Here is a 12,793-nt window from a genome sequence, read left to right on the forward strand (position 1 = left end):
GCAGCCGAGCCCTGACCATGACCCCACACAGCCCTACTCCTTGTCCAGAACCTGGAGAAGTCTCAAGAAACTGCTGCTAACGACTATACTTATGCATATGAAGAAAGCAGAGCAGACACAGTTGCCTCTGACCCCGTTTTCCCAGGGACAGATTAGATAACGCAATACAAGAGCTGCCTTAAAAAGGGGTGTCAACAGGTGGAGTCCCATTTTCCATTATAAACTCTCCCTGTGGAATGAAGGTGCCTGACTGCCCCGCCTGCCTGGGCCTCCCACTGTGCAGGAGTGTGTCCACATGTCGCAGGAGTATGTCCAGCTCCTGAGATGCTGTCCTCCCCCCTTGCCGTGAACAGGGCGGGCTCTCCTCCTTCCCGATCTGACATCCCTGCACAGCGCCCAGTGCTCCTGCTGCCACTGGCCTCCCCGCAGGCCTGTGTGGGGCTGTCTTCAGGACAGATTCTTCAGGCCAAGCCCTGGTCCCAGAGCAGAGCCCACAGATGCAAACCCACATGGAGGCACCCACCTCCAAAGCCAGAGCTGTCTAGAGAGTGGGTGGCTGTGTCGCCAACACCCTCTTCCCTGCTCTAATCTCAGGCCTGGTCCTCCTACAGCATAAGGAGCCAGGAGCCTGAATTCTAGCCCCATCCTGACCAGCCGGCCAACCTTGGGCAAGCCTAGCACTATGTCTGCCTCAGTGTTATCATCTGTAGAATGGGAGACAGTGCCCACCTCAAGGGTCTGAGTGGAGGCTCTATACATGACGGGCACGACATACACGCAGCCGCTCATCATACAGTGCTGTGCCACATGAGGTGAGGAGGTCCCGGGAGGAAATAGCAGCACACAAAGCCCTGGGAGGCAAGGGTGGGACAGCCTCATCCGAAAATGCAGGTGGTGGTGGGGGCCGATGGTGGAACAAGCTGTGTAGAGTGAGAGCCCCTACTTCACTGGCTGCAGCAGCAGGTGCCCTGGACCCCAAGCCCTCCAGTTGATGGCGTCATCCCAGGTGCAGGCTGCTCTGAGGAGTCTTCCAAATTCTAGCCAACACCTTGACTGTTTGCTACCAGCACACAATGACCCAGGCAGGAGAGGCATTACAACTCCCAGCCACCTGCCCTGTCCACGGAGAGCACGTGCATCAAGCCCTACGCAGGCAGCACACACATAGCCCACCATGCAGTCAGCATACCTGGTGTGCAGAAGAAAGAACTGCTACAAATACATGACTTCCTATCCCCCTAGCAAGCTTTCTTTCTAGAATTTTCTTCAGGGAAGCAGTTGGCAAGGACATGCAGTCACAGCCACACCCCCACGCCACTCTCACAGCACCAGGAGCTTTCAGGGTGCTCCTGGGAGGAGCCGCCTGCCAGCACTGAGCACCTGTGGCAGTCCTGCCTTCTGTGGCCCCAACATTCCTCCAGCTTGACCACTCAGCCATGGCAACCACAAACCTTGGCAGTTAATGAGAGACACCCTCAAGTGACAAGAGAGACCTCTGCCAGAACACACTGCCAGCTCTGAGGGCATCTGGAGTGCAAAGAGGGGCCACCGGGCAAAGCCTGAGCCATAGCAACGCCACTGGAATGAGGAAGAACTCCTGGAGCCAGGCAGATGCTGGGCATGCCATCTCACCCCACAGTCTCCGTGAGGCACACCTGTCATTACCCATATCCCGCCACCCCCAGCACCGGGAGAAGGACGGCACCCATTAGAAAATCCCAGAACTGTAATAAACACCTTCCCGAGAAGAAAACTCCTGGCCCAGCTGGTAAATCTGATCTATGGATATACAAAAGAGATAATACAAATAATAACAATAACAAAGTATTCAGGAATGCAGGAAATTTAAAAATCAATATAATTCACTACATTAAGAAAATAAAGGACAGGCCGGTCCAGTGGTGTAGTGATTGCTTAAGTTCACGCACTCTCCTTCGGTGGCCTGGGGTTTGTGGGGTCGGATCCTGAGCACAGACCTACACACTGCTCATCAAGCCATGCTGGGGTGGCATCCCACATGCAAAATAGAGGAAGACTGGCACAGATGTTAGCTCAGGGACAATCTTCCTCACCAAAAAAAAAAGAGAAAGGAAAGAAATCATACGATCATCTCAGTAGATGCAGAAAAGGCCTGACAAAAGGCACCCTGGACCCAAAAGCCGAGCCCAGGCTCAAGCGCAGATGACGGGGTGCTTCCGTGAGAGGAGTCAAGGCAAGGACACCAAGCATCACCAAGTCTACTAGAAAACAAAACAACCCATTGTTTTTAAATGAACCAAGATCTGAATATGCACTTTGCAGAAGAAAACGTCCACGTAGCCAGTTAACATCCAGAGAGGTGTTCCACTTTAGGAAAATGCACTTCGAAAGCACAAGGAGATATCAACACTCCCACCAGAACGGCTCAAACAGAAAAGGCCAACAGTATCAAACGCCGCTAAGGGCGTGGCAGAGCAACCAGACCTCCAAGGCCTGCTGGTGGGAGTGGCACAACATGACCCCCTGGAGTTCCCACAAGAAAGAAGTGAGTGCAGATGCTCACAGCAGTTTTGTTCACAATAGTAAAAAGATGAAACACCACTGCCCATCAAAGGGCCAGTGGTAAACCTATCCCAGAGCAGTCACAAATGAACTACTCCACAACAGTGAACAGACAGGGCCCAGGTGACAACATGGTGGCACTCCAGGAGCACCTCAGGGAGAATAGCACTGGGCTCAGTGAACACGTCGGGACATAGTGGACACAAAATAAGGTCTCCTCTGCAATCACATTGGGCTCAATCCCTATTTTCCTTTTTTTTCTTCCTAAGAGATAAGAAGTCTTAATCTTCAGGCAATACAATTGTATACCTGAAAAATCCAAATAGACAACTGAACTATTCAAATCAGTAAGTGAACTAGAGAAAAACAGTGGATACAGAAAGTAATTGATTTCTATATACAATAAACAATTAGGAAATATTAAAATCACTTACATTAATATCAAGACATCATATATATAGGAATAAATCTAACTAAAGACATTCAAGCCCTCCATACAGACAATTACAAAACAATACTGAGAGAAAATAAAGAAGGCTTACAAAAATGGTTACTCACGTTCATGGGTCAGAAAAGTAAATATTGTTATTATGGCAATTCTCCCCAAACTGATCTTTACCATTCAAAACAATCCAATCAAAATCCCAGCAGGCTTTCTGTGGAAGTCAACAAGCTTATTAGAAAATGTACATGGAAATGCAAAGGGTCAAAAATAGCACAGACAATCCTGAAGGACACAAAGCTCAGGAAATTAAACTACCAGGAACCAAGACATAAAATGAGAGTGTCACAACATGGGGTCCTGGACAAGGACCAAAGACTCAGGACAAAGAGCAGGAGCTGGCTGGAAGCCCCCGACTGGCGACAAAGGCTCTCTGCAACACAGCGGGGAGGGGTCTTTCCAGCAAGCAACAGTGACCATGTTGATATCCAGAGGGAAGAAAAGGAACCTCAACCCCTACCTTATACCACAAAACAAAACCAACTCCGGATGCATCACAGACTGAAAGCTGTTAGAAGACAGCGCAGGAGAACATCTTCACGACCAGCAGACAAACCATGAAGTGCCACTCCACACCCACCAAAGTGACTTAAACTGATGCCACCAAGTGTCAGCAAGGACGTGGGTCAACCCAAACTCTCACAGCTGTGGGGAGTGCAGGGCGGGAAAAACCACCCTGACGAACTATGAAGCCAGATGGAGGACTGTGGAAAACCCAGTGTCCGTATGTCCATGTCATGTCTCAAACTGAGAACCCAAATGTCCCATGGCAGAAGGTGACTGTTCACACAATGGAACACCACACAGCAGGAGAGAAGCACCGACAGGACAGAACCTCGAACATCAGATGCAGCTGAACAACTGATCCCCTCACGGAAAACCCAACAGTGAAAATGTGCCTACGCTGACAGAGGTCAGCACAGAGGTCACTCTGGTCAGGAGTGGTCACTGCAGACTGCACAGGAAGGCCCCGTGGATGCCGGTAATACTGTGTTTTTGATCTGGATGGTGATTAACCCAGGTTTTAAAACTGAAATACAAAACATGATGTGCTGTGTGGACACCTCACTAAAGAAGTTCACAGAAGCCTTCAAGCCTCAGGTCCTCACCTCACTAGTGGCACCTGCAGTGCCCCTGGAGCACCTCGGGGCTCCAGCTGAGCTGACGACAGGGGTGGCAGGGGCTCCGATGAGGTTCTCAGGGCAAACCTGGTTCAGAACCTGGCTGGGCAGCAGGGCTTGGGGCAGTGAGTTCATTCAACCGCACTGAACGTTCCTTACTAGTAAGACAGGGCTCCTAAGACCAACTGAACATGTTACAAAATGTTTTCATTTCCTAAATGCTAAAAGAACCCCTGAAACATTAAATTCAACTTTTATCAGCTGCCTCCTTGTCAAACCCCAATATGCCATAAAAAGTGCCAGGGGGGTAGCAGCTATGGCGCAGGGACAGGCAGTGACCCTATCAGCCCATGTTACCTCACGTATCCTCACAATATGCTTGAGGAGGGGGCTCCCCACACATCATGGGCAGAGAGGGGAAACTGACTTTTAATCCCATACCACGCCAGGCTGTCCAGAGGGAGCAACTGTCTGGAAGATGGTCACGGTCCACCTGACACACTCACCTGGAACCTTCACCATGATTAACTAACTCTTACCTGTAAATGACCAACAGGGAAAGAGCCCGACAGGAACTGAAATTCTATCAGCCACTATAAACAGCATAGGTACGTCAATCCAATTGTTCCACCTCCATTTGTTGAAAAGATTGTCCTTTCCCAACTGAGCTGCCTAGGCGTCCTTACTGAAAAGCGACTGACCACACACACGGCATCTATTTGTGGACTTTCTCGTGTTCCACTCATCAATGCGCCTGTCCTATGCTAATACCGTACTATCTTATTATTGTAGTGAACTGAAATCAGGTAGCTGACATCCTGCAACTTTGTTCTTCCTTTTCAAAGTGGCTTTGGTGACTCTTAGGTCCTCTGAATTTCCGTTTGAACTTTAGAGTCAGCTTATCAGTTTCTACCAAAAAGCCCATGGAGATTTTGGTTGGTATCAGAATGAACATATAGATCGACTTGGGGAGGCCAAGCACTAAACAACATGGAAAGTTCTCTGCAAATGAACATGTTTCCATCTGCCTTCATGTCTCTCAGCAACATTCTGCAAGCTTCCAGAGAACAGGTCTTGCCCACCTTTCATCAAACTTATCCCTAAAAAAAAAATCTACATTTTTGATGCTACTATAAAAGTATTTTTAAATTTTAATACCCAGTTTTTCATGACTAGTTTTTAGAAATACATTTTTGTGTCCCTGGCTCTGTACTGTGCAACCTTGCTAAGCTCATGCCTCGCTCTTGTACCTTCTATGTAGATGCCTCAGGATTTTCTCCCTAGATGATCACGTCGTCTGTGAGTAAAGACCTTCACTCCCCCTTCCCAGCCCATGTGTCTCAAAGGCCTGGCTGCTCCTTCTTGTGAAATCTGGTGTGAGCATCTGGGGGTGTCAGCTCATCCGAGGTGCTCAGCATTCACACAATAATGCCTAGCGAGGGGCCCAGTGTATGCAGCACTGTTCCAGAAGCTGGGAACATTGTGAAAAACCACACAACATGGCTCCTCCCAGAGGCTTACCTTGTGGTGGGAGACAGGAAATAACAAGGCAGCAAATGCTCGGTGTGTCAGAGGGTGGCACATGCTACCGAAAAGGATAGTGGAGTGTAAGGGCAGAGGGGCAGTGGAGGCAGGCACTGGCTCAGGTTGGACCAGTGGCTGGGAAGCCCTTTGGGTAAGTGAGCAGAAACTGGTAACTGATGTGTGGCCACCTCTTCACCCCAGGACCACTCTGGGAGCAGAAGGGGATTCAAGCCTGGCACATCTTGCTTCTTCTGTAGTTTTTCTCTATTCCCTCCCTGCCCTTGCAAAACAGACAGCCAGAAATCCCAACAGTCAGCACTTACTCTCCAGGTCACAGAGACTGCAGTAGTCCATCTGGGAAAATAACCTGACTCTCCTTCGCTGCCACTAGAAAGCCTGTCTGAAGCCTGGAAAGTTGCTGACACGCTCGGGGGCGTGGGATCCTTGGAAACTGGAGCCACTGTCATCCTTTCTGTGATTTGATTATTAGGACATCACTGCCTGCTCTTCCTTCCATGGATTTCTTTAGGATTTGAGGAACCAGGTGCTCCTAGGGCTCCCCAGGATCAAGAGGAGCACACGGAGCTGGGGCCATGCGGACTCGTCCAAGACCTGCCTGTAAAACCACAGGACGATGGGGCTGGCCCGGTGGCACAGCGGTTAAGTTTGCACGTCGCACTTCTCAGCGGCCCAGGGTTTACCGGTTCAGATTCCCGGGTGCGGACACAGCACCGCGTGGCAAGCCGTCCTGTGGTAGGCATCCCACATAGAAAGTAGAGGAAGATGGGCACGGATGTTAGCTCAGGTCCAGGGTTCCTCAGCAAAAAGAGGAGAACTGGCAGTAGTTAGCTCAGGGTTAATCTTCCTCAAAAAAAAAAGGAAAAAAAAACCCCACAGGATGAAGCAGCTATGAGTCAAGGCCACATCACCATGCTCCTTCCAGCTTCCAAACTGAGGCGACTTTTGAAGTCATTCTTCTTGGATGAAAGGAGGCAGGGGCATGGGGTCCCAAGCATGTCCACTCACAGCACTGACAATACCACCTCTGAAGACAGGCCCCATCCCTCAGGGAGAGGTGGGCCTGCTGGCCTTCAAGCAGAGGCCTTCACTTACAGAGGAGTCTGTAACTTCTCTAGACTGGCCCTGGGGTTTCCTCTAAGAACACTCTGCAGGGACCACTGGATGCTACAGTTTGCGTTGTAGAGAGCACATGCACAGTTCTCAGACCAGAGCACTCACCACGTCCCTAAGGGGCTAGTTAGAACAGAAGGCAGGCACCCAGCCTCCAAGTTTCTGATACATTAGGTCTGGGTGGGGCTGAGCATATGCACTCCTGAAAGGTTCCAGATGATGCCACAGGTCTGAGGATATGCTCTGAGAACCACTGGTCTAGCACAAAAGAAAGTGAACTCTGCACCACAGCAACCTGGAGTGACTGTGAGCTGCTATGCAGTCTCCCCTGAGTGGTGTGTGCCAAGCACAAGGAGAAGGACACTGTGTGAGACGGAGAGGAGGACTGGCACAGGAGGGCCCCAGACTGGGGGTCAGGGCATCAGTTCTTGCTGGGTGGCCTCAGACATCACGGCAGCCCTCAGTTTCTCTGCACAGAACACCCTCAACCACAAAGGGGCTTGCTGGTTCCTTCTCAGGCTCCTTCCCGCTGGGATGTTCTAGGAATCTGCAGCCTGCTGTGGTGACAGAGCATTTCCTAAGGCAGGGAACTGAGGGGAAGTCCCGAGGAAGAACCGCTGTCTCCAACACAGCCCCCACGCTCCTGCTGCATCCACGCAGGTAGACCTCATGCCAAAAGGACAGCAGAAAACTGCCAAGTAAGTGTGGCATGACGGCTCCTGCCAGAGCCGTGGCCCTGTCTCCACCAAACGGATCATTCTACCACGAATCTCTAGGAAAAATCTAAAAACATGTTGCTTTTGGTAACATGGAGCCGTATCTTGGAAAAATGGAGTTTGTGATAGAAACAGAGCAGAAACAGCTTCAGACGCGTGTCAACAGCAGAACTGGCCAGCTCTGAGCTCTGGATCCAAGTCCTCGAATCCTCAGGTGGAGGTAGCACTCTGCAGTTGCAGCCACCATGAGGAACACCTTCCCAGGTGGTCTATTTCGAATTGCCATTTAAGCTAAGAAAGCTCCAGCAGCACTGAGCACCTGGCTCCCTGTTACGTGGTGTCTCGTGTTAAAGTTTGTCTGCCTCCATGAAGCGAATGGCTTTATCTTGGGTACATTAAAAAATAAAAAGGACAAAATTACCTTACCGAGAAAATACCAAAGCCAGACCCACAGTCTCCTGTGGCAGACGTGTGCACGCCGCCCACAGAGACCACACCAGAGCCCATTCAAGCCACTCGAGTCTCTGTTCCCATCAAGTAAAAGAAAACAACTCACACTGGCCTAGAAGGAGCTTGTGTTAGAAGGCACGTGGGAGGCCTGCCCACTGCCCCTGGATGGGGCGCCCCAAGGCCTGCGCAGCTGCCACTGCTGAGGCAGGCGCTGAGCCATGGGCCTTGCGCCGGGCTGGCCTTGGCGGGGAATCCTTAGGGCAGGCTCAGCCCCTATTCCTCCTTGTGGAGATCTGGGCATGGGGATAGTGGTCTGAAGCTCCCAAGGAGCCAGTCTAGAGGCAGGAAAGTAGCTGGAGTGGGTTGCATGGGGCCTCCACCACAGGAGAGAGGCGACAAGGGGTTCTCCTGGCCTGCATCCAGAGCTCTGCATAGACCTGGGGACCAGGACTCCAATGGTCCTGGACCGAGTTCTTGGTCCAGGACTCCAGGGGTGGTTGGCCTATTCAGTGTGAAAGCATCCCAATACTCTCGGCACTTCACCACCAGAGCGGGAATTACCAAGTTCACCCAGGGCGTGTCTGCCCCACTGGCTCCAACTCCTCATGGGCACAGCAGCACACGCCCACCCCAGCTACACCCAGACCCTCGCAGGCCTTGCAGACCCGTGCACCTCTCCCATGCACGCTCATCCTGCCTACGGTTCCACACTGCAGCTCCTACCTGTTCCTGCACATGGCACAAGGCCTAGAGGACGGAGCAAGCGGGTGAGGACACACTGACACAACTGCCCAGACATGAGGGTCTCTGAGGCCCACCTGGTCATTCTGACAAGCACCTAAGCACACCTATGTTCATGAACTGCTTCACAGTTAACCTAAACTAAATGAACTACATGGCTCAGCTCCCTAATTTTCTCACATGGAAAACACACTAACCTCACAGCTTACCAAACCCAGCATCACCAGACATAGGGGCACAAACTCACACAGCAGCCGCAGCAGCAGGAAGCACCAACAGAGATAGCACAAACAGCAGGTGGGGGCTTCCACCCAGACCCAAGTGCCAGGAGGGACAGGGCCTGGCGGGAGGGCAGGACAGGCAAGCAGGGACAGCAGCCAGGTGCCCCCTGAGCACTAAGGCCTGGAGCCAAAGTCAAGGAGGCAGGGAAAGGGGCAAGACTGAAGGGTGGTGATGGCAGGGCAGTGCCATCGCCTGGGCAATCCAGCACTGGCATCTCACCTCACCAGCAACTGCACGAGACGCTCCTGTTCCTGCTGTGGAGATGAGTTAGCAGGGCAGATAACTGACGCGTTCATGGTCACCATGGACTGGGCGCCCCTAAGCCCAGTGTCACCCCACGGCACTGCAGGACAGGAAGTGCGTCCCCCGAGCCCAGCGTCACCCCACAGCACTGCAGGACAGGAAGTGCGTCCCCCGAGCCCAGCGTCACCCCACGGCACTGCAGGACAGGAAGTGCGTCCCCCGAGCCCAGTGTCACCCCACGGCACTGCAGGACAGGAAGTGCGTCCCCCGAGCCCAGCATTAACAGCACACAAATAAGACAAGGTGATTTAGATTTACGTCCCATTTTCCAATTCACATTGAGAACAAGCCAAATTGGAAGTAAAATTATCCAGCAGTGTTTCTAGTCAAGATAACTCAAATATGATTAAATGTCAAATTCGGTATCACTGAAACCACGACAGGAATCCTGTGGTCCTAGGGGACAGAAACATGAGGCCAAACCAAGGTGAACTCAGACAGTAATTTCTGTCCATAAACCTCTTATTTAAAATTTAACTTTGGTCCCCAAACAATAAACACACCCTTAAAGGAAGCAAGACCTGTCTGGCAACATCACTCCTCTCCACATCCCCCAGCCAACGGCACCTTCTCCATGCTGGCTGTAGAGGACACCACAAGGATGGGGCTGAGAAGACACATGACTCCAGTGGAGTGAGGGACACCCAGAGCAGGCAATGCTACACTCTAGCCCTTCTCCTGGGCTAGACACAGCGCTGTACCAAGGAGAGATGAGTGAGGAAGAGACGGGAGAAGGAGGAGGAGAGGGGAGGAGGAGAGGGGAAGAGGGAAGGAGGGGGAGAGGAGGGAAAGAGGAGAGGAGAGGGGAGGGGGAGGAGGGGAAAGAAGAGGAGGGGCAAGGAAAGGAGGGATAGGGGGAGGAAGAGGAGGGGGAGGAAAGGGAGAAGGGAGGCCAGGAAGAGGGGGTGGAGAGGAGGAGGGAATGAGAGGGGAGGAGGGGGAGGAGATAGGAGGAGGAGGGGAGAGGGGAGGGGGGCAGCGGAGAGGGGAGGAGGAGAAGGAGGGGAGAGGGGAGGGGGGGAGCGGAGAGGGGAGGAGGAGAAGGAGGGGAGAGGGGAGAGGGGGAGCAGAGAGGGGAGGAGGGGAGAGGGGAGGAGGGGAGAGAGGAGGGGAGAGAGGAGGAGAGGAGGAGAAGAGGAGTAGAGTCAGACATGTTACCTTTTTCCCCGTTTGTTTCTCCACCATGTCGTTGCTGAGAGGAAATTCTTCTTGCTGTGGTGTTTTAGAACACCCACCCTTGGGCATCGTTCTTCTCCCCTCACTTGATCTTCATTTATACGGCCATTGCTTCATCATCAACCGTCTGCTTCAAAAGAGAGGACACAGAGGGTTAAGATTTGTTGAACTCAAACAAAACTCAGACAATCTCAAACTCACATAACAGAACGGAGTGAACAGAACCAACTTTCTGTCTAGGGCCACCCAGGAAGGGACCTCTCAGGATGCACCAGTGAGGTGGTCAACCCCAGCAGGAATGTCTATACTCCACAAGGAAGAACATGGTGGGGCAAGCATTTCACAGATGCAGACAGGATCGGCCTGCAGAGGTAATGCCGTGTTTCTGGGAAGTGATGGCCAGCACCTCGGATCTCAGAGTGCACACTGGTTCCCAGTGGCTCCAGCCTTGCTCCACACATGCTCTGCAGCAGCCCCCACCCCTCCCTTCCCCATGGGCAAGGTCACACCCCTAGGTGCAGTGCCTCGGCCCTCAGGTCTGGTGTATCATGGCCACCACCTTCTCAGGCATAGTCTCAATACCAACTCACCACCTGGGAAAGCAATTCCCTATCCACATTGCACTCCCAGACAGAAGGTCAGGACGAGAATCATTCTGCTTTTCAAAAAGCACCAAGCACACCCAATTCCCCAACTTTCCTGAATAAAATGTTTACAAGGCAGCCATGTGACATCTCTGAGGGAGTCCTCAAAGGAGGTCCAGACAGCTCTGGTGCCCCATTCCTACCCACTGAGCCAGACCCTGCACATGGGCCTGAGGCCCCAGCCCCTGCATTTCCCAGGAAATCCCAGGACATATGCTGTATTACTCAGTTTTTTACTTACTTTATTTTTTCATGTTTGGATATCTTCACAAGTTTGCTGTCTGGGTCGAGACTGCCCCTCCCAGGGCCAGTCCTTTTTTAGAGACAGTCAAGGGCTCCCGAAGTGGACATGCCTTTCACAGGAAAACCACCCACCACCCTCTACCTCACTCTCAGACACAAGCCAATCACTTCCTCAAAGGTAAACCATCCCAGCCTGCAGGCAAGTGGAGACCACCCTACAGCCCAGCCCACAGAGGTACTCAAGCTGCTCCCCCTGCCCTGCCTTTCCTGCAGAAGCTCCCTAAAAGGTTCTGGCCAAGGCTCTCCTCTCGCTCCTGTCTGCTGCCTCCTGACTGCCCTGGTGCTTCCCCAGTGGCCCTGCAGAGCACAACGTGCCCTCTCTCTGGGAGGGCCTGAGTGGACACTCCTAGAAGACAGCCTCCTCTCCATCTTCCAGCCCTCCACGTTTGTTCCATGCGTCTTGCCCAAGGTGTGAGGTGCACTTGGCAGGAGAAGCAGGAAAAAGTACATCTACTTCCACCTTCCTGAAAGTGCCCTCCTCGTCACACCTTACTTTCATCATCAGAGTTAGAAAACATTTTATACAAATACAACACGCGCACTGCTTCATCTCCCCTTCCCATAGTAATGCCCTGTGTGCTGTGCCATCTTGGATGAGTATTGTCTGTAATGGACTCACCTGGAATTCAACAGCCTCCATCACATATGAAGAGCAATTCTGTAAGTGGCACTCCTGCCTCCTTCCGCCTGCTCTCTGCACGCTCAAGACCAATGTGCCCTTCACCACACCTTCTGGAGGTCCAGTCTTATTTTTCCATATTAACTGATAAAATCTCACAGAGTATCCTCTTGGTACTTAACTGACCCAAGAACATATCTAAGTTCATTTTGGGGAGCAGGACAAAGCTGACCAATTCCATTCACTTCCTCCCCTGTACACAATGCAGGTGGACTGGGTATTTCCATCCACATGCTCCAATGGCTGAGGCCACAAATGACACTTTCTGTCTCTACTTGAAACTATGAATTGTACATTCTCTTCCAATTTTCTACTACAAAACTGGAACATCTCAGCCTGGAGGAATGGCATCTCAGAGCCTGACGCAGGGACAGCTGTAGAAACTCACGGCATCAGCAATGTTTCAGCAGAAATTTAAAGATTATCCAGAAGTTAAATGTCTAAAAAGTGTTGACTGTCTGCTCTCATGATGGAAAAAATCAAGTGAACTCATCACGGAACATCCAACTCTCCTGCCCCTAGATGTGAACACAGATGAGTCTGTGGAGACCGTGCAGGAAACACTGGGAACAGCCCAGGTGTGGCTGCAATGCAGCTCCATGACTCCTGCACCCTGATCTCGCAGCCAGTTCATAGCATCTGGATCAGGAGGGAACACCAACGGCCACTTCACTCTGTAA

At 51.8% G+C, this 12,793-nt stretch overlaps 1 protein-coding gene across 11 annotated transcripts in view; it reads right to left on the reverse strand.

The window, feature by feature from the left end:
• ANKRD11 (ankyrin repeat domain containing 11) overlaps window positions 1–12,793 on the reverse strand; it is a 213,829-nt gene that overhangs the window by 33,904 nt on the left and 167,132 nt on the right. For 5 of the 11 annotated variants that reach the window (XM_046681538.1, XM_046681547.1, XM_046681539.1 and 2 more), the window contains one exon: window positions 10,470–10,614. In XM_046681538.1, coding sequence (XP_046537494.1) covers window positions 10,470–10,556 — 87 coding nt within the window. In that variant the 5' untranslated portion in view covers window positions 10,557–10,614. Of the gene's footprint in view, window positions 1–729; window positions 921–2,104; window positions 2,238–10,469; window positions 10,618–12,793 lie in introns of all 11 variants that reach the window. The other 6 variants (XM_046681537.1, XM_046681545.1, XM_046681542.1 and 3 more) reach the window with 3 other exon arrangements.

Source organism: Equus quagga, chromosome 13, assembly GCF_021613505.1.
Source record: "Equus quagga isolate Etosha38 chromosome 13, UCLA_HA_Equagga_1.0, whole genome shotgun sequence".
Lineage (NCBI taxonomy): Eukaryota > Metazoa > Chordata > Mammalia > Perissodactyla > Equidae > Equus > Equus quagga.